Source organism: Haplochromis burtoni, unplaced genomic scaffold, assembly GCF_018398535.1.
Source record: "Haplochromis burtoni strain Fernald_Lab_line unplaced genomic scaffold, NCSU_Asbu1 Contig_360, whole genome shotgun sequence".
Classification (NCBI taxonomy): domain Eukaryota; kingdom Metazoa; phylum Chordata; class Actinopteri; order Cichliformes; family Cichlidae; genus Haplochromis; species Haplochromis burtoni.
Window position 1 is genome coordinate 175,086 of NW_024582721.1, and position 22,374 is coordinate 197,459.

A 22,374-nucleotide genomic window follows, 5' to 3' on the forward strand; every position below is an offset into this window, starting at 1 on the left:
AGTACGAGGCAAACAGAGTTCTATGTTGCATCTTGTGTGTGTGTGTGTGTGTGTGTGTGTGTGTGTGTGTGTGTGCGTGTGCATGTGTATGTCTGTGTGTGTGTGTTACTGAAAACAGAGGCTCTGATGATCAATCTTAATAACAATTCTGTGTCCACCCTAACAATAATAGCTCACAGGCTCAGAGTATTACTGGCACAGGTACATTTTTATCAGCCTGTGAAAAACCACTTTTAATTTTATATTTTAAGATATTTTTGTTTACTTTAAATATGAAAAAAAAATTAAAGCCTTAAATATGGTTTAGTACACCCCAGCTTGCTGCTGGTATCACTACAATAGAAAGCATGACGCCTGTAGTCGGCCTTCAGCAAGCTCATTTAAATATCATATAGATATTGGAGCTTGCTAAAGATGTGGTTTGATCATGGACTCCTGCTGACTGTTTCTAGTAAAGTTTATAATAAGAAACAACTATTTCCGTGGTGACAACTAAATGCTACAGAGCCTTGGATTAAACAAAGCATGAAGCAAAGAATTTTCATAGAGGATTTTTTTTAATAGTCGAATTATTCAAGTTACTGGATGAATCACTGCAATCCTGGAATAGAAAAAAAATATATGAATGACAGAACACCTATATCAGACATGTCTGTCTACAAAAACAGAATGCAGTATTTCACTCATATGTATATAGTTAATAGTTAATAATTTAACATAATGCATTTTATGAATGTAGTTGCTAGGGGACTGGCCATTTTGTTAGGTTACCGTGTAGTTATATATATAAAATGTTATTTCTACTTTACCATTAGCATCCCTTTGGATGAAAAAGCTGCTGAAATTTAGCAGCAGTTCGACATCCAAGATGGCTGATGTTTAGTGAAATATAATACAGGAATGAAAGAGTGTAGTGCTCCTTTCACATTTTAGGAGTGACAAGTCTTATGAAACACTGTGACAGATATAGCCTTCCTGTGGAAAATGAAATGCGCCTCGACTCAAGCCTGTACTGTCATAAAATCATGGCACTTTTATAGCAGGGTACTGGACTATGTAAAGGAAGTCATTTGCAGCTAATAAGAACGATTACTAAAAAGCACTGGGACAAATCATTGTGTCCTTGCCACTGCATAATGTCTTTACTAGTCTTACTAGTCTGCTGATAAGTCACAGTTTTAACTAACGACTTGTGCATTAACAAGAATTTCCCCGGGTGCCTTCAAAGACCTCTTAGAGATTAACAGCAAGGTATACAAATGGATTTGAAGAGACGACTGCTTTTGTTCAACTCTAATTCCAAGAATAAAGGAACAGCTATAGACTGAGTAAAAATATTGTCCTTTAGATCAATGGTGTCCTAGAGTGCAGTAGGCTGAAACATTCAGATGAGTGGCAGAAAGAGCAACACACTTGAATAATATCTTTGGAGAGGACTGTGGAAAATGGAAGTGTACTCCAGTAAATAGCCATTTGGAGGTCACAGCTTTAGCGTTGGTGTATTTCTATTCACAGCGCAGCAGACTTCAATGAGCTGCTGTGCCAACAATCAAGGGAAGCTGATATCTAAAGATCATCAACCACCATTTCAAAAAGGCTAATTTCCTCATCTTCTTTCCTATTGCCTTGTATCTCAATGTGTTGTTGTTTTTTTCATCTGTATATTAATTTAGCTGTAAAACAAACAAACAACAACAGTGATATGAGATAGCTTAGTGCTCACAGAAACAGCCTGAATTCTTGTGTACCTGGTTGTAAAACTAATAAAAGCAGATCTGCATCACATAGAGGAGACAACGCTTTTCTTAATGGCAACTGCACTGCAGTGCCGAAAACCAGCTGGAGCTGTACCTGCAGTAAAAAGACGCTGGAGTTTCAATAAAAACAGCAATTTTTGAAACAACATCAATATAGTTGCATAAAGCTAATTGAAGCTCCTGCCTCTGTATCAGTGCATGGTGTGAAGATGGCTTTATCAAAATAAGTAACAGTTCTGAGGAAACTTAAATATGTTTTATAGAATATTGCAGTGTGTGAAATTCCCAAAAGTGGCAACAGCATTTTGGCCAATGCATTTATTCATGTATTCATTCTCAATATGCAGCCACATAGTACTTGGTCGGATTTACTCTGCTGTGATCTACTGTTGAATTCAAATCAAATATTTTGAACCTCACCCAGCTCAGCTGTTACCAGGACTCTGAAATATAATAAATTCAGGATTTGCTGGCAGGATTCATATTTCTCTGTGAGAAGCTCTACTCATTTATTCGGATTATCTACATTCCACCAGAGATAAGAAGCAAAGGCACAATGAGGTTCAGAGTCTTGCTAAAGGTCTTCAAATGCAGAATGTATAATGTGCTGTAGCTAATTTGATTGCACGCTTGATCTTTGAATAGTAAGCACCAATGTCTAAAAATATTATGTTTTAATTGTTTTCACTGCAAAAATAATGACATCAAAAGCAGCTGATATTAACACTACTGAATACTGACGACGTGAGAGAGAGGCCGCAGCCTGTTTCTGAAGAATCTTTGAAATACTTTTCACCCCCAGTAAACAATGCACATGCATCCTGCTGCTGGTGGAAAAACTAAGCTGTATTGGACTTTCCATTCTAAGCCACAACTTTGACTCATTTTAGGGAATGTGTCCCTGCTGGGCTTTCATTTCCTCTGTCTGAAAAAAGGAATGCAATCAGAGAACTGATGCTAAAATCATTATCTAATGACTAAAGCCCTTATTTGACTCCTTCCATGCTGTCGTGTTCACTGTTCAAGCACACATCTGTGATTGTTATGTGAAGAAGAGTATTTCTAAAAGTTTAAGAACGATCTGCAGGGTAAACTGAATGTGCTACACACTATCATTCAGTGAATAGCAGTCTGGAGGCAGACATGGATTTTTCTTACTTTTTTCCAGCTGGAGATGAGCAGTGCTATACTGAGAGAACATTGTAATAACATTTTGTGGAGTAAAACAACACGAGAAAAAAAGAGTAGCCTGTGTCGTGTAGACAAGTATGTAATCCTCCACATGCTCATGTGCAATGGAATCACTTTTAGTTCATATTTTTAAAAAAATAAACGAAGCAAAACAATCTATGCATTTAAATAGTCATTAGGAATACTGTTTTACATCAAGACTTGTAAGTAATGTAATGACTGTCTTAAAAAAGTGACTATGAAGTGTAAATGGTATCAAATATATATTAATTCATATTTTCTCACTAACTTTATCTTAAAAATGCTTCCTTAATGTTTGCTTTTGCATTGCAGTTATTTGTAAATTCTACAAGACATACATCTGGAAACACTCATTGCTAAGGCACTAAGAGGATGTCTGTTGTTATACCGATCACCAACTGGCACTGGGGAGGAACCAGCTAAATGTACTGCTGTTTGCTATTTTAATAAAAATGAAAATAACTATAATTGTTCTCAGATGCAATTATGGGGCAAAAATGTTAAATTACATATAAATACCAGTCAAAATGTTATTGATTACTATGGGGTTATATACCACTATTCAGACTACATCATTTATTTATTGTTATTAAAGTAAAATGTTTTAATCGCTTTTTCTGCCTCACACTCTTTTCATTGTTGAGCGTTTAGATTAAAATACATTTCAGCAGTACTGTATGCCGTTACTGCCTGATTCCCTTTTTAAATTAAATTACAGTTCTAATCAACATGCCTATTCATTATAGTTTGTTTATGTCTTTCCAGAAACAAAGTCTGTAATGTTGACACTATATGGAGAATCGCTAAATTTGCCTGCTGTTCCTCTTGAAGCATAAATCAAGCCAATCCATCTCTCTCCGAAGCCCACTCCCCGGTGGCTTACTTAGAGCCGTGCCAGCACAGCACTGGCTGCAGAATGAGCATGGGTAAGCATGCAAGGGCTGTCCTTAACCTGTGCTATCTGACGATATAAAAAGGTCTCTGCCTCCTCCTGAGAGCAATAGGGATCAAGCAGGCTTAGTGGGCATGACCTACGAGGGCCCAGACAGGACCAAAACATGCAGCGCAACACAATTGTCTAAAGAACTGCCGCGCTATCGAACATGAGAAAACTAGACTACATCACTTTGCTCATGGGCCAGAACAGGAGCTATATTCACTTCGCTGAGGATACCCAGCAGACTAAAACCCTATGAATAATTCAAAACATCCGCTGTTTTTCCAGCCTGATTTTAAAAAGCCGGGCCCTCAAAAAAAACAACAAATTAGATATTTCACAATTTGATTGCTAGAAAAAAGACTCCTGCAAAGTAAGCCCTATTAGTCTTACAAGAAACCCTGTGAAAAAAAGAGAAAGAAAGAAAAAATACTGTCTCCAAAAATGATTCCACTGGCACCATGCAGGGAGGAATTAGCAGCAAAGGCGAAGAAAATGACAAGACATTCGCTCATGGTTTAATTTCCTCAATTGCTTTATGGCCATACATAAATGCTTAAATTGGTTTGTAACATATGCTCTCCTCGCTCTGTTTACTTCCTTCATTTAGTGTGACTGACTCACTTTATTAGTGATTATCCCCCAAAAAGCTGTAGGAATGCACAGCATCACATCTCATCATGTAATTTACCCATATAGTAAGAATGGGAATATGCAAATGGTGCCGGAGTATTGTGCAGCCCTAAATGTGCCCCTGGGCTGCTTGTCCAATGACACAAATCATCAATTAAGATCTCAGCAGGGTTTGGTGGATAAACTAAATTGGCATTATCGCCTTTTGACAATATGTAGAGCTGCGTGGGGTACATAACAACAAAGAACAAACATCTCTGAGGGTGACTGGTAGTGATGCGTATCAACTCGTGTGCTTGCGTATTTGTGTACGCCGTCTCGATCCATTCGCAGGTAAATCATCTACTGACAAAGGGTGATTTGAACGGTGTAAAAGGTAAAAGGGCTTCTCTTGCTCTTTTAACAGCAATTCACAGAACAACAGCAGTATCTTACAAAGTGTTTACTTTCACAGTGGGTGCAAATTTAGCCCCTCGTGGGATTTCATGCTCAGCATTTTGCACCTGGTGAATGTGTCTGACAAAGGGACCTAAAGTGGTCCAAATCGCCACCGTGATTTCTCAGGGAAGCAGATGATTAGTAAACAAATGGTTCAGGCATATTTAATTAAGCTAATGTACTCTTGATGTTCACACTATGGCCTTAGTTATTAGGCCCTCAGTTAGCTTTGTATAGCCAAAGCATTTTACCACTGAGAGACAACAACTGTGTCAGTTGTCAGTTTAAATTTTATATCAAGAAAAGCGTTTCTGTTTTTAAGTCACATGTGTTTATCAAATCTGCGCCTGCCTATATGAAATACTGCCCAAAGGAACACAGGAGTTGGCTGAATTTGACTCGAAAAAACTACTAAGACAGAGCAAAAGACCAGTAAATCTGGGCCTCTCTAACTCAAGGATGTAAGTCAAATCATACAGGCTAGCAGTGCTGAAAACTAGCTGTCTCGCAGACAGTGTTTTGTGCCAGTCAAACAAGCTCTACGGTGAGCAAAACCGTCATTCAAGCAATTGTGGAATAAACAAGTCATCTGAAATAGAAAGTGGTGAGCGGCACACAAAGAGGGCCAGTGTTCAGACTAGGGAGGTTTTTGCAGGGCTGGGTAGGCTGAGTGTAAACTTTAGAGCTCACTTCAGTCAAACATTGATTGAGAAAATAAGAAGTCAAACATGCCCCCATATGAGGACAACTTAAATTACTACATGTAATATTTTAGCTTTATATATTGTTTCTTTTTTGTTTTACTTTAAAATACTGCTGCTACACTAATTTCACTGAAAAGCTTGGGTACTTTTGTAAGTCATCAGCAAAAAAATGTAATTTTAAAGGTAACTATAGCTAACTTTTTTCAGTTTGAGATTGAAAAACATGCAAACATCTATTTTTCCTGCAAACCAAAATAATTACACACGCAAAACTCACGAGCATTAAGAAAAATAATAATAAAATTCAGTGAATTACATCAAATTGCAAGTGTGCAACATGACACCCCCCATTTACACCTCACCTAACTCGGTCAGTCAAAATAAAAGCCTTTTTAACAGCGCAACAACGAAACTTCAACATCAAGAAAATTGGATTGCATTACAACACAACACGCCTTTTGCACGTTACAGACACGCCGTAAAATGAAGTGTTAATTTGCGATTAATTAGAATGGGATGAGGCGTTCCGAAGCTTTTTGACAAAGAAATCAAAGCAAACAGAACGCCAGCTTCCTGCACGCTTTACTGCTTTTATTCTCTTTAAACTATTACATTTGCACTAAAACATCCGCTTTATACATTAAAAAAAATCTGAGATAACCGCATCACAAACATTACCGCGACAATTTCAAAAATCCAAATGCCGCATCAAGCAAAGGAAAAAAAATCCACTGGTCTTTGAGTCCAGCACAAAAATGCTTCTCCTCTCCTTTCCCTCTCTCTTTTTTCACCCCCTCCTCTAGGCCCCCTCCCTTCCCTCAGTCTCTCGCTCTCTCTTTTTTTTTTCTTTCTCCCTCCCTCACTCTCTCTCTGTCTCTCTTTTCCTCCCTATCTCTCTCTCCCTCACTCTGGCCTGGCTGGCTGTCTGACTGTATGAATAATGTCCTGCCTTTTGTAATGAAGGGGGGGAAAGGGGGAAAAAGGACGCTGGAGTGCTGAAGCCCTGCTCCCATGCACTGACATTGAAAATGAATGACAGCTTACCTGCATGCCAATCTTCATCAGACTGACACTGGGCTGACAGCACAGCCTATACTCCTCCACACAGTCGCTGACGTCAGTCATGTCAGGCCCCTCCCACCTCCATCTTCATCTCCGCTCCCCGTTTTCCCAACACCGGGCTGCTGATGCCTTCCAGTGTCCATGGGAAATACCGCAATCAGGTGTAGGGCTCCAAACACACGAAACCTCCAAGAAGAGCGCATTGACATTTGCGGTCGAGTTACAGTGGTGCAACTCGTTTAGAACAATCACAGTAACAACAACAGCAAACAACAGTTTATTTCAATAAAAAAATCTAAAGAATTTAGTTGATTTTGAATCAAGAGAATCAGTCTGGACCAGCTTAAAACGCATAAATGTGAACATTTAAATGACATTTTGAAATGATTTAATATATGAACACATTCATTGAGCTCGGGCGGACTCTGTTATAAACCTGAAAAGTAAAGTGACCTACATCTGTTCGGTCATCTTCTTTGCTTTCGGTCTTTATACAAACATAATGTGACAGCCTTTGTCAGGAAAGTGTGTCCAGTTACAGGCAAGCTTGAACCTTTTTAGTATAAGAAACCTAATTCACTGCGTGTTGATTTCCTGCTGTTCTAATCCCTACAGGAATCCCCAGTTTTATATTCACTTCATTGGCTGCCCGTGCATTTTAGGATGCATTTTAAGCTGCTTTTATTTGTCTTTAAGTGTTTGTCAAATGCTGCCCCTCTGTACCTCTCTGAGCTTCTTCATCCATACATAACTTCCCTCAGGTCGACAGACCAGCTCCTCCTGAGCGTGCCCAGGACAAATCGTAAGCTCAGAGGGGATCGGGCGTTTGCTGTGGCAGCACCAAAATTGTGGAATGAGTTGCCTTTACATGTTAGACAGGCACCTTCATTATCTGTTTTTAAATCACGTCTTAAAACTTATCTATTTACCTCGGCTTTCAGCACAGCAGGACTTGTTGATGTCTCTTAATATGTTTCTAATTAATTATATTATTTTTAATTTTAAGATATTCTATATGTAATTTAAAGTGTTTTCTCTTTGTTTTATATTTGTAGCACTTTGGCCAACATTGTTGGATGTAAAGTGCGTTATAAATAAAGATGCTATGCTATGCTACAGCTGTGGGTAGCTGCTTCAACTGAGACAGTTGTAGTCACCACAGCACCACTTATCCTCGTTCTTTTTGTTATATCCTCACTTGTTCAGGTTTACCACTGATTACAGTTCTTCGTTCAAACAGAAAAGACCTGAGTTTAGACCTTCTTTATCGGGAATGTTCAAGCACCCCTGAATTTGGACATAGAACCCCTATAAAATGTTCTGTTATCATTGTCTAATTTTGCATTTATATTCCCACCTGGTCTGCTGGAGACAGTGCAGGTTATAACAAGCACAGATTTAGATATCCAGTGTTCTTAATGTCATGATGTTACAGTGCACTCATACACACTTCAACATCAACAGTGTGGATTTTTATTAATAGGTAAGATTTGTGTTATTTTGACAGAAAGAAGATGAAGAGGTCATTCCACGACACCACTCACTTGTGAAGATTGAAAACACACATTACCTAAATATGTAAACATGCAAGGAAAAGTGTAAATTGTCCTGATAAAACAGGGTCATTACCATCAAAAATGTTAATGTAGGCTAGATTGTTAGAGTCTATTAGCTAATTTTAGCTTTCTGAGCCTTAGGTCTGCTGGTATATATAAAGCATGTGCTTTATCAATTTCCTATTTCTGTTCTGGTGAAATCGGGGTTCAGTGTTTGTTTACAGCAAAGCAGACCTTTAGACAGAGAGAAAACAGCTAAGAGTGAATATGTAGTGGAAGCCAACAAAAGTTACAAAGCCATGGTAGCTTCTGCTTTGCTCACATTCATTAATAATGATTTCACATTCTAAATAGAACATATTAATTGATACAAACTGAATAGGGTTCCCATCGCTAAACATGGCTTGAACAGGATGGATGCCATTACAAATCTATTCTCCACTCTTGGATCAGGGGACCTGATATCATGTGTCCTGCAGAATAAATGAAGGGTTTGCATGAATTTGGAAACTTTAGTGTAAAATAAACTCTACCAACTCCAGGTGTATGGGGTGGCAGAGTGATGTTTTTTTTTTAATGTTTTCATTTTAATTGCAATTTAATTGAAGTAAACTGAACTGCCTGTACGTGGTTAAGAGACTGAAAAAAGAGAGTGACAAAAGGCTGTGCATGTTTCTTCTCATATCTGCTTTGTTACAAATAGTTCTTTAATGTACCGTGGTCATTTCTGGTCAACAATTGAACAGAATTGAGTCTTTGCCTTCAGTTTGCCCGCTATAAGACTGGTGTTTCATATGGAAAACTGTGATTATTCATTTGCTTTGTTGCTTTGAAGGTAATATTGTAATGTGCATTCCTTTGAACTGAGGGTTGTAAAGGGGAAAAGGACAGCAGCGCATGTTTACAAGCAGAATATTCCGCTAATATTAATCGCAAGGAAGTCTGTGCATGTCATTATGATAGGGGGCTGAGCCCCCTTCAAGGTCTAATCCCAGAATCGCCCCTTCCTGAACACTTTGATACAACATTGAAAGTGAGACGTTTGTGTGCGCTTTAATCTGTTTGATTGCAGTGAAAGTGTAGAAACGATCAAATCGCCCGATGGAAAGTCAGGCAGGCACAGGCAAAACACAAAGAGCGGTTAAAACTGCTCTAAAAAAAATGTAAATATCTAATAAGGCGACATATTCATAATTTCTCTCACACGCGCGCTAGAATGCACATGCCTTTGAATCGCGGACCTGGCTAGCCCCCTGTTGGTCACCATGAATATTACCCATGATAAATCTTAGCTCGGAGTGCACGTGAGACATTCAGTCACTACTATTAATACACTTTGTAGATCAAGGAGCAGAATATTGTTATGAATAAAAACAGGAGTTTAAAATACGGCGGGATATTTTATGAACACGTGTGATAATCCCTTGAATTAAATGTGTTTTGTGCAAGACTGAATAATACTAATACTCTTTTGGGCTTACTGTGGGGATACCTTCAGATAAGTATTCATACAAGACTTTATGAGTGTTTCAAACACCGCCGGTTCATAAACTTTAAGGAAATCTACCTCAGTGAGCCGAACCTAACATAAGGCGCTGAAACGTGGCCTGGCTATAATGCAAGGACCTGGCTGTAAAATGGGACCCTTCCTCGGAATAAATGGGGTAAAGTTCGACATTGGCATAAGAAGGCTCTACTTCTTCTTCTCTGGTGTTGTGTGGCAGCTTCACAGTGGGGCTTAACGCTTAAGTAACGACGCATTTGATTGGTTAGTCGTCTGGCTGATTTACCCAATTACATTACAGTTTGTTGTTACCAGGAAGCAGATGAAGCCATAGAGAAGGCTTAACCGATGCTAAGAAAAAAAATAAAATAAAAGGCTTAACCGATGCTCGGCTCGTTTTTATATGAGAAATGGCGAGTTAGTTGGCAACATTAGTTCGCAACTGTGTCGGCCTGATATTTTAAAGCCTTCTGTCTCAGCGCTAGTAGAGACAGCGAACTTACTTGTAAGGCAGTGTCTCGACTACCTTTAGCTGCTGCAGCTGTCGGTAGTTCGATACCGCACAGCGTTGTTAAGTGTACAATTAGCATTTTTCATAAATACAAAGGATTGGGCGTTCGGTGTGATGAGTTAGGTCCCTTAAAAACGTTGCTTTAAAATGGCAAATACTGTCCTTGAAGTCGGTACCGGCGTTTTCGTTATTGTGGCGGTCTGGATTGTTGCTCTTGTGTTTGGGATTTTGCTGCTGAGAGCGCCAGGGTCCGCAAAGTGAGTGGCATAACAGCACACACACAGGCTTAACTCTGATGGAATATAGGAATATTTATAACGAAAAGCCGGGATAACATTTATCTCAATGGGCGCCGTATTTCCTTGAAATGCGCGCCACTTGTCTCATAGGTGGGCTTCAGTGCACCTAGGAGATAACACGTTGTAACCACTAATGAGGCTTCCTTGTAAATTCGGCATACTTTTGCATCACACAGTAACCACAGTGTAATCCCAAAAAATGTCTTCTGATTTCCGCTGCTCCCTTTAGGGACCTGCAGCGGGTTATCTGGCTCCATTTCACCCTTTCCCTAGCATCCTCCTCGGTCTTTCAGTCCTCTTTCACTACATGCATGAAGCCGAAGATCTTTTTTTTTTTTGTCCTGCCTGACAGCTCCATCTGAAACATCCTTCGTCCAGTTTATCCACTGTCCCTCCACTGTACATGTACCCTCAGCATCTTCAACTTTCACCATCTGTTCTGCCTCCTGTCATTTTGTTAGCACTGGCGTCTCTACAGCCAGATGTATAGCAGGTCTACACCTACACCCCTCCAGGCTCTTTTCCACCTGTTCTCTACTCTCACTTCATATTACAATGTCTTCTGTAAACATCATAGTCCATAGAAACCCCTGCCTGACTTCGTCTGTCGGCTTGTCCTACACCAATCCAGACAAGAAGGGGCTCAGACCCATCTGTAATCCCTATAATACCTGTAATACATGTCCTGCACCACCCTCACATACCTCTCTGTCACTCTTGACGTCCTCATGCAGTACCACAGTTCCTCTCTTGGAACCCTATTATATCATTTCTATAGATCTAAAAAAAAAAAAACACGGTGCAACTCCTGATTGTCTCTATACATTTACTCCCCCCCCCCCCCCCCTTTCAATGAAGCAGCTCATCCTTCATGACTACTCCTACTTCAATATACTCTCGGCCTTGGTCTCTTGCACACACAATATATCTACCTTATGTCTCTCTATTCTGTTAGCCACTTTACCAGTCATTGTCCCCAAATTTATAGTTCGTAGAGTCATTTCCAGATTTCTGTCTTTCCTTTTTCTGCCTCCTAAGTGCCCTATTATACCTGCTTTTTGGTCCCTGGAGAAAAGCACCGTATGATAATGTTGACTTAATGCGTTAATGCCATTATTAGTTCACTGACTTGCGGCCACGTCCCACCCCCGTCAGCTGGGTTAAAATTACAAAAATTATAATGTCTCAAATATCATTAAGGGCTGGAGCTGGGTGTTTGAGAGGAGGCGAGGGACAGAGGAGGTGTTAAGTACTCAAAAACAATCTAATTAACACCAAGGGAAGGGATTTCTGCACAGTCACCATGAGACATGCTGAGACATTGTTTTGCTTTATAGGCTACTCAGTGAGACCAGCAAAAATCAACTTTTCCATCAAAGTTTTAACAAAACACACGCTGCTTCACTGGTTGAGTGCTGCAGCGATACACCTTGCACTCCCTGCTGATTAACATTTGTGCAATTACTCAACATTGGACCATTATACCACTAAAGTCAGTAAAATTTGAACTGCTGTAACACCAAACACTGTGCAATTACAGTAAAGTTTAAATGTGTGAAACATGGTGCTATTTACTTGATTGGAAAGTTAACAACTTTTGAAAACCACAATAAAGGCTGCCATTGTTTAGATTGCTATTGGCTATGATGACATTAGCCCCAGGTAACCTTGCATGTCTTACAGATCATTAACTCAGTAGTGGAGACCTCATCCTCAATCCTCTGTCTTTGAATCCCATGTGTCTTCTCAGGTTAGGAGTTCTTCCTGTTTTCCTCTTGGCTCTCACGATCACTTTGGTGTTGGTGTTTTTCCCCCGCAGCCCAGAGACACCTCTGCCTTTCAAAGATATAGAGGTGAGCTTAATTCACTAATCACAGACACGTTAACATAATATTAAAGAGTGTGTCAGTGTCTGTATCTTTGTTTATTGGGTAACTCAACTCGACTCCAAGTCTCATGTGCCATCTGGAATAATAATTAGTATGATTTTGCTCATCATTTTGTTCACTAGTTTTTACTGTAAATCTGCTGCAAAATCGATGTCAGGAAAACACAGAACACGATACCATTTATTGAAAATGTATTCATTAAAACAAAAACACATTTGCTATTATTATAAAACCTAGCTAGGGATGCATTGATTGATCAGTCACAGATCAGTACTGCAGTTATCCACCATACTGAACAATATTCATCTCAGTGGCTTCCCGTGACGTGAATATTGCTGATTTTCACCAATAATATTTCACCTGAATTTGAGGCTATGAGTTGAGGGCATCTTTAAAGAGTTTAAGCAGAATTGAATCCTGCAACATGACACTGACCTAAAACATACCAGTAAATCCACCAAGAACTGGTTGAAAACTAAGAAATTGAGAGTCCTGGGGTGGCATTGTAAAGACCTATTAATTGTTGAGATGACTATTGAAAGTCTGCCACCACTGATGGTATTCTGCTATATTGCAGACTGATGTCAGAGACTGCTGGATGACTACAAAAAGCGTCTCTGAAGTTATTTTAGCCCAAGTCAAAGGGGGAAAACTGGCTATTAAGTGGTGGGGTAACCCTTTCCTCAGTTAGAACATAAAACAAGGTTCATTTTTGTTGTTTAGCTGCGATTACAGCACTTTTCCCCCAGAGATAAATAAAAACAAGATTAGATATTAACATGTAAACCTTTTTAAATAAAGCGCTGAATGTTCACTGAGGTATCCAAATGTTTTCACATTGATGTATTTCAGCTGGCCAGTGTAATGTCGTATAAAAACTTGCATGTCTTCTCACACAGAGATTGCAGTTTTTGAAAACACATGGTATGGAAAGAGTGACACACATGTAAGAATATTTTGCAGACAAGTAAACTGGTAACAAAGATGGTGAAGAGGTGAATCACATTGCCCTAGAGCAAATAAGAAAGAGCCAGTCATTGGTGGCCATGACAAATGGTTTAAATGAACAGCTTATGTTGTTATAACCCACACTTATGCACTATAAATTTATAGTTTGGCAATAAAGCCACTAGCAGCACTCTTTACACTACACCATATATATTTGAGTGCTTATGATATTGTGGGCTAGGCTAGACATTCAATAGTTCTGTATTTTTTTAAATTTTTTTTTAGTATTCCTCAACTGTAAAAGGGTGATACTGCTGTCACCCTGCTAGGTGGGCAGTGTGGACAAGCAAATTTGTAAATGTGATAACTTGAGAACAAAGTGACGTAGGATTTTCAAACTAATAACAGAGGTAGATCTACTAGGAGGCTGCTCAGTTTCAGTTAGCCTGCCAGAGTAGGGTTTGCTTGTTTTAGTTTAGTTTTTGTTATTAAAAAATGTTTGCTTCTGGTTTGGTTTTAATAGTTCAGTACAATTCAGTTCAGAAAATCAGTACAGTTATTACAAAAAACTCTGTATAATGGCTTTTTTCGAGCAGTTGACTCACAGTCTTATAGACATCAGCAGTCGCAATAAACACATCCATCAATTCCTTTTTTAATTTTTAATTTTATTTTACTTCCTTTTCCAAGTTCACAGAATTTTTTGTTTTGATTTTTTTAAGAATCTATTTTTTTATTTTAGTTATTTAAAATCCTTTGTTTCAACATCTAGTTTTAGTTTTATTTTAGTTTTAGTTAATCATAATAGAAAGTTGTGGCTCAGAGAGTCTGATTGCTGTAAGCATGGAAGTAGTGAGGTGACACTCATACGTAATACTGCATAATGCCTGCACTGTCACAGACAGAGGGCAATGTGACTAAAAGAGCCCCTGATCAGTAGGTTCATCCACACCTGGTTCAGTCGGAGTCAGATTTATTAAGAGAACAATGCATGCAGGTATGTGTACATGTGTTGTAGAAATCAGATGTACTTTTTTTTTAAATAAATAAGGTCCCAGAACTTTACAATTGGTGTGTCCCTACTTGTGTTTCCTGCTTAATGACAACATAATGTAGTTCATTTAGAAATGATGGGGGTCTGCGATGTCATCAATCTTGATGTAAGGCCATGTGGCATTCATTTCCAGCCAATATATTGGGTGCAGAGGGAAAAATGAGGATTTAGAGCCCACAAATTAACAGCAAGCTTTAGCTGAATGTTTATCTCATGTTCAATACATTATGTTATTTATTCAGTTAATTATAGTGCCTGCAATCCTAATTCTCAAAGACAATTTTATCATAGATGGTGTTATTATGTAGAAAGGTGAGTTATATTTAGTTCTAAATGGCAAAGCTCTGATCATGCAGGGTTGCAAAGTAAAGCATTCGCTACATTCATTTGTACTAATTAAAGATCCACGTTCTACTTAGCTTTAAGATGCAGTGAGTGTATATAAACAGCCGATGCAGAATGAAAGCTTAATTTTACTGTAATGTAAGGCAGTATCTGCACAACACTGTATGCCTGTAAATAGTGTCAGTGTGTGCACTTCTGTGCATGTGCTTGTCGTAAAAGGCCTGGTCTGCTTTATCTTAGACCAGCAGCAACACAGAACAAACACTCCCCCATGCTGCCTCGGGGTCGTGCCAATAAGCCGGCTAGATCTGCCAAGCAAGCTGCCACCCCATAGAAATAGCAGAGCGGAGCAGCATTCTGGCCAGCTCATGTTTTATATCCTTTGTGCAAAGGCAGATACCAGACCAACAACAGAGAGAGGGGGAGGCAGCGAAATCAGACTTCCTGGATTTCTGTACAAGGTTTCCAAATAAAATGAACCTATGCTGACTAATTATCACACACAGGTTTGCTTACTTCTCAAGTCATTATTGAGACGCACATTATTTCCCATGATTTGAGATAAAGATTTTTAAAAAAATCAAGTCCTAAAAAGGGTTCTCTCATCATCATTTTTACAAAAACCTCAAAACAGAAAGATGCCACCAGAATTCAAATATTATAATAGCAAGACGCAAATTGCTTAAAGAAAAGAAAAGAAGAAAAAGAGGCGTGAAGAACGTCTTCATCTCCGTTCTTTGGAGTATGTAGTAACACCTGTAGAAAACAGATCATCTACCCTCCCCGGTAGGATCCAAAACGGTTTTTAAATGAAGGCAGATATGCATGTTAAGGTAATAAATTGATCTACTGGGCACAGTTAGTGACTTTTTGTGTTTGTATCATGTTGTGATGTACACTCATTTTTAGCTAATACACACAAAGACACACAAAACTTTGTAACCTATCTGCAAGCAGAAAGATAAGTGAGAGAAAAGAATGTCTAGCCTCCTGTTAAAGAAAAGTAAAATATCATAGTGCCAATTAGGCCAGTCTTAGAGCAGGAGTGGGGGTGGTTTGTACCACACCCCATAGTTCTCCCACCTCCCCCACCGCCTGCATGCTCACACTGTGCGTCCTGTGGCACATTAATAAAACATGGGCCGCTTTTTGGGCTCCTGCTTGCTGCGTAATTGGCAAATTAAAAAGTGAGATGTGTTAAATGCACCTATAAGAAACAGCATACATCAACCCCACCTCATGCATACCAGTGGGTTTACACGCGTGCACACACACACACGCACACACACCTTCTCTCATTTCACAGCAGACTCTGTGAAATCCTGTTTAAGACTGCAGTAGAATTGCAGCTCTCCTCCCATTATTTAGCTTAAGGGCGTTTTCTCCGTTTGTCTTCTTGTATTCATGATCCAAATTATAACATGCAGCCATTAATGACGTGCTGATTAATCTTTTTGATGGCAAATTTTAAAAATCCAAACTTCTCCTTATCCACGAAACAGCATCATCAGTGTGGCAGATGTGTTGTTTTTCTGAGCCCTGCATCTTGCTCGCTTCACATCTCTTAATTGACATGTTGCTTGGGTGAGCTGCAGTGCTGTGTTGTTGGTGTCCCTGCTGATCATCTGTCTAGATAGGGAACAGCAGGATTCCAAAATAAAGAGAAGCCCGAATCAGCATTAAGTTGTGTGAGAGCGAAACAACAAACATGTTTTCAATCACAGCTTATTCCGTGAACAAACATAGCATCAGAGGTTTGATGACCAATTCTTGGCCAGTGGTTTAAAGTGACATGACCCTTCCAGCATGTTCAACCTATTCCACCTATTGAACTGATTTTCTTGTTATGCTATCTGGGATCATTTTTCTATGTGTAAGATAATAACGGGCTGTGTGGCTGGATAAGTTCTAAATGTGCACAGGACTTCTTTTAATGAGAGTCTCTAAGCTTATATAATGACAGCTTTGTAACAGCAGGGACTCAGAGACAGCATTTAATATGAAAAAGTGCAGCTGGTTGTTGTGCAGTCTGTTAAAGAAGGTCAATTTACCACAGACACCCGTGCATTACATCAAATTAATTATTGCACTAAAAGTGTCAGATAGTGAACTATTAGTATGGGGGAAATGATCGTTTCCAAATGCAAAGAGAAACAAGAGTACAGCAGGGATTTTTTGTCTACTGTTTGAACCCAAAAGTGGCTGAACCCATAGAAGGTCACACTATATCACACTATATACTGAATACTGTACTACCTGCTGCCTTTAATAGCCAGCCAGTGGTGAACACTGTGAACACACAAAGTGTTCACCACTGTGAGTGAGCGTAGGCCAGAGCCAGCAAGAAATAGATCTGTCTCTATGCCTGCGAGTCACAGCCTGTATCATGGTTTTCTCCCATCTGCCATATAACGAACTAAACTGAATGTTCACCAACACCAAATTAACTAGAAAGAGATCTTTGAATACTATATGTATTTATAGCATCACAGTTAACCAAATGTTTCAGGCTTGTCTGAGTTATGGAGTGATGTAGTTGTCAGAAAAGGCTTTACTGTTCAAGGATCTCATTGTTGTTTCCATGGATGCTTTAAACAAATAGGGCTTGACAGATACTAATAAACTTCAAGTCATTTTTTCAACACTTCTTCATAAAGAGAGACTAAAAGCTATTGTGGAGCCATATTTGCTCTGTATATGAAGGGAAAATGTATAGCATATGGAGCAGTGGTTTGTGCTTAGTAAGACTAGAAAAGCACCATACAAATGCTAGTCCATCCCACTGCTTTGGTAGAGATACAGGTGCTCTTGATTATTGCTCATCGTTCTTCGTGTCACTGCTTACAACACTCATCAAACTTGTCTGAAGTAGGTGAAAGCACAGATTGTGCCAGAATATGCAATGCAATCTGAATTTGGGGGGGGAAATGTGAAAATTGATTTCTCACTGAGAAATTTGCTCTTGAGCCTTTTTGAAAGCCCTGCCATGACATCTAGTGGCTAATAGAGGAACTTTATGTGTAACCCTGTGTTTTCCATACACTAGAAACTACAAACTTTTAATGGATTTACTTTCTTTTGCTCTGTAGATAGTGGACACCTTGTTCATCGGCCGCTACGTGCTTCTGGCTGTGGTGAGCACCATCTTTCTGGTGGCATTCTTTGTGCTGCTTCCCTTTCATTTCCTGGAACCAGTGTATGCCAAGCCCTTAAAAACACACTAGAGTTGGCGCCTGAATCACAGGCTGATTAACCCAGTCTGACAAGTCCTGAAGACCCCAGCCTGCCTTCACAATAGATTGCGGAACACATGTGAATGGAAGATCCAGTTTTGTCTTAGCACTGCTGTTTGTCTTCATGATTTTGTATACAACAATATAAATTGATATATTTGGGTCAAGTTTTCATATTTTGTATCACTTAGCACAAGTAATGACCACATCCTTTAAATTTTGATGCATGTATGGAACAAGCCAGTAATTCTTTGTCATTCAACTTTTTCATCCAACAATAAATAAATAATTAAATATGTGATTATGACTATCAAGTTTTTGCTTCTGATTAATTTCTGCAGTACTCTCAAAGTACGGTAACTGATAATTGTGATGGTACATGATGCACATTTAGCCCAGAGTGAAAATTGCTCAATTTTCCACGATCTGCCATTTACAGCTGCCTGAAGCTGGAAGTTCTTCAAACAGACCGACTGTTGATATACCACATTATTTAGCTTGTTTTTACAGAATCTGATTCATGTGGTGCCAGTAAAAAAAAGTCTATAATTTAACTGATAACCAGAAAAGAAGTCATGGATTTGTCACGAAATTATTCAGTATGCCTTTGTTTTGTATTGTCAATAATATTTCTGGACCGGATACATTTTTAGTTTGATGTATCGACCATTTTTGTAGCCTACATCTTCTTGGTTAATTTAGTTCCACTGAATTTATCTCAGTCTCATGGTCTGACACTGTCATGAAAACACAAAGACAGTTTCATGTATATATTTGGCAATCGAAAAAGTACTGTGTGGATTATTTTTGCCTTTTGTTCTTTTGCTTTAAAGCTCAAATGTATACTGGCGTAATATGACTTGTGTTTTCCAGAGAAGCGTTCCTCAATTGGACAGTTGAAAAAGCTTAAATAGGACAAGGCAAACTATAATTAGACTTCGCAATGCAAAACATAACCTTGCAACTATATTAGGCGGAGCTTTTTTTGCCTGTAAAACAGGCCAGTTGGGTTTACTTTAACCTAGCACCAATTGCTGAACATAAGCATGCCCAGCTATCAGGGAACACCAAGAACTGATCGTGATGCAGGCTGGTTGTTGGAGGATTTTGCTGGAGCAGTGTCTAGTGACCACAGACGTGGACTGAGTGCTCTGATGTTGAACAGACATTAAAGAAAGTTGGGTTAGGAAAAAAAGACTCCAGACACGCTCTTGGAGATTAGCTGTTGAGGATAGCAATGATACTCTTCTAAACTAAGATTTTCTAAATACACATTTAAATGTAAGTGTTGGATAAGTCAATCATGTCATATCGTGTAAAGTGTTGTCAGTACATTGAAGAACAGGGGGATGCATTCACACAATTCCACAGGGTCGCAATAAGCGGATGATTCCATAGAGTAATGAGCTTTTGCAGTCCAGAGGCTCAATTATAAACACTTACCCCCCTCCCGCCTCCATTTTAAAAGTGTGAAGCCTGAGGAGACATGGAGTGGAATTCCAACCAGGCCGATGAAAGAGAATCTAATGAATCAAAACCAATCCTATTAGTTCCAGCCCACATCTCCATACTATGGTCCTTTTTCTGCATAACAATCCACTGCATGATTTCGCACAACCTGGGGAACTGGGGGGATTTCATCACGGTGGGGTAAGGGATCCGAAATCTTTTCAACCTGGAGGGACTTGTTGGCTGTAATTGACCGCATGAATACCGCAAAACATGATCTTAGCCCCGGTAGAAAGTGCCACTGAGTGTCTTTAAAAGCAGTGAAATTGAAGAAGAGGCTTAGCTGGCTAACTTTAACTTGATTGAAAACTTTTTGGATCTGTTCCTTTTACTTATCAACAGAATGGTCTTTTTGAGAATATTCCGCTGCAGTTTCTGTTTCAAGGTCATAATGCAAAAGGTATTTACACCAACTCCTCACTGCCTTTGCAGCCTCCACGCTCAAGGTTTTACATTCCCTGAAGTCTGGGCCTTGAAGAAGCCAGTATTCCCTGGCTCTCATTTTCACACACCCTCTCACTCTACCTCACCTTTTTAATCTTTCTCTATCCTCTATCCTTTCCTCATTTTAATTTTTGCTGTTAAACTCCATCTCTGGGGAGTGGGAAAATGAGCAGAACAAAGGATGTGGGGGTTTAAGGATCATTTGGAGCTGGGAGATGCAGTCTTTGTGGCGCAGCCAGCTGGACATATAAAGAGATGGGGGGTGGGAGAGATACAGAAAGAGAAAGCTATGCAAGGGCAAAGAGGTGTGAGCATGGTTTTGAAACTGCAGAGGGGCTGGTTGCTCTCCTTGGGGTAGATCCTGCATTTAGATGCACTCAAGCAGAACTTCTGGCTTGCCCTTCACATCCTTAGCCATCTTTGTTTGTGATATGGACACTGTCACCACCCCACCTAGCTCCCACAACATTCACAATCCATTAAAGATTTCAGGCAAAGTTGATGCACTTATCCCAAAAGAATGACATTCAGTTCGTGTTAAATCAAGCAGATGGCAATGTTTGCTATCCTTTCAGCAAGTTTGGTAAATAAAACCTGATGAAACTTTCGAAGGGAAACACAAGCAGGGTCATTTTAAGTCCTTATAAAGTCTTGAATTAGATAAGGACTGATTTGCCAACATGGGTGTCTGGCAGTGTCTGTTGAAGACACTAGAGTTCACTGTCTGCGGCTTTCACTGAGGTATGAGAGAGTTTGTGATAGAATGTGAAAATGAACCAAAGCCTTGTCGCCCAAGCAACAAACTATGCCGTTTTGGGGCCAAGAAGAGGGCTTTTTTTTCTCAGCACTGCCTGGTTGTGCTCTATTGTGCACTTTTGTATATCGCTAGGGGATGCTATAATTGCAATACACACTAGGGGGGCAAAATCCTCAAACTGAGATCCTAGTGTGGACTTAGCCTTTTACCTCTTGCTCAGGAATGAATTAATGCATAGCTCTTTCCTTTGGTAAGAGGATGGTGGCCCAAATTGGGAGTCAGGTTGCCCACGAACAGCCCTCTGCTGTTTGGACATGACATCTCATTGAGGGTCAAAGCTTGGCCTATTTTCCATTCTGACAGTGCTGAAGACCTTATTGAATATTAGCTGGGTGTAGAAAGGCAATGGCTACAGAGATCAAAGGCCACATGGGTGGCCATGGTATTGCACAGAACATGCTTAGCTGTTACCAAAGTCACCTATGTTTGAATTTATCTAGATCTTTAGAAGCTATTCCAAAAAGTTGATTGTGTTCATCTGGACTTGGTGTTTTCAGTGGGAGAAATGTTTCATCACTCATCTGAGTGACTTCTTCAGTCTCCATTCTGTTGGCTATATATAGCCAGCTTTAAGTTTTTAACTGCCTTGTGGCACACATATTCCGATATTCCAGGGTTTGTGGGATTTAAAAAAATTTATTTTTGTAATATAGGAACAATTTTTAGTCACAAAACAACCTTTGATCCTTCATGTTGACTTTTCGGGATGTTTTTTAAAGCCAGAAATGAACACATTTGTCAGGATAGAGTGGTGATTGATGTGAAGGCCAACAAAACGCACATCAGAAAGATGTTGCAATTCCCAGTAATTCTGGTGTTTCTATACAATGTATGATTGGTCGTAACAGAAAGTATAAAGATAACTTTTTTCTGTAGGAAACACAAGTGACAGGTGCACTTGTACAGTGCAGTCCGGGTCTGACGGAGAGCAGAGTTTCCAGTCAACTTGAAAATAATTATAACCAGCCTTCTGGCAAAACTCTTTATTTTTATTCACGCAGTATTTTTAGACTTGTGCATAGGCAATGAAAGGCCCATCACAGGCATTAGATAAATACACTGAATATGTCTGAGATTGGTCACAATTTGAGATTTGTTTGTCACAAATTACAGACATACTGAAAGGAACTGGTACAGAGCAGAAAAAAATGGCCCAAACTGCTACCTATCTGTGCTTCTCTGTTTGGAAGCCCATTTGTTTTTGTTGATAGGTTGATGTAATGCAAATCAAATCAGGAGTGTATTCTTTGTGCACTCTGGGAGGCCACTCAAAGCAGGCGAACTGACTGCGTTTGAATTGCAAGCAGAACATTCTGACAAGGTTGACTTGGTACTTTTGTTTGCCTCTTGTGGGCGAGCCAAGATGATGTATGAGACTCATACTGTGCAGACAGGCAACTACAAATTTGCTTGGCTACTTGGCTGGTGGGAGGTTGGGTAGGGAGTGTACGGTGGTGTTGATGGTGGTATGGGATGTGTGTGTGTGTGTGTGTGTGTGTGTGTGTGTGTGTGTGTGTGTGTG

At 39.6% G+C, this 22,374-nt stretch overlaps 2 protein-coding genes across 4 annotated transcripts in view; one reads left to right on the forward strand and one right to left on the reverse strand.

The window, feature by feature from the left end:
- Nucleotides 1-6,817, reverse strand: part of pknox2 (pbx/knotted 1 homeobox 2) — a 118,031-nt gene extending 111,214 nt beyond the window's left edge. Inside the window, exon 1 of one of the 2 annotated variants that reach the window (XM_005943351.3) lies at nucleotides 6,726-6,817. The gene's annotated coding sequence lies outside the window, so the exon portion shown is untranslated. The remainder of the gene's footprint in view (nucleotides 1-6,725) is intronic. The other variant, XM_005943352.3, reaches the window with a different exon arrangement.
- A 3,293-nt stretch (nucleotides 6,818-10,110) lies between these two features.
- tmem218 (transmembrane protein 218) lies at nucleotides 10,111-18,383 on the forward strand. 2 transcript variants are annotated; one of them, XM_042228875.1, is made up of 4 exons: nucleotides 10,111-10,303; nucleotides 10,360-10,571; nucleotides 12,364-12,466; nucleotides 17,939-18,383. In XM_042228875.1, exons 2-4 carry the CDS (start codon nucleotides 10,462-10,464, stop codon nucleotides 18,071-18,073), a joined length of 348 nt encoding a protein of 115 aa, XP_042084809.1. In that variant the 5' UTR covers nucleotides 10,111-10,303; nucleotides 10,360-10,461; the 3' UTR covers nucleotides 18,074-18,383. The 2 variants fall into 2 exon arrangements, with proteins under 2 accessions (XP_042084809.1, XP_005943412.1); XM_005943350.2 differs by having other exon boundaries at nucleotides 10,111-10,571.
- Nucleotides 18,384-22,374: the final 3,991 nt, after the last annotated feature.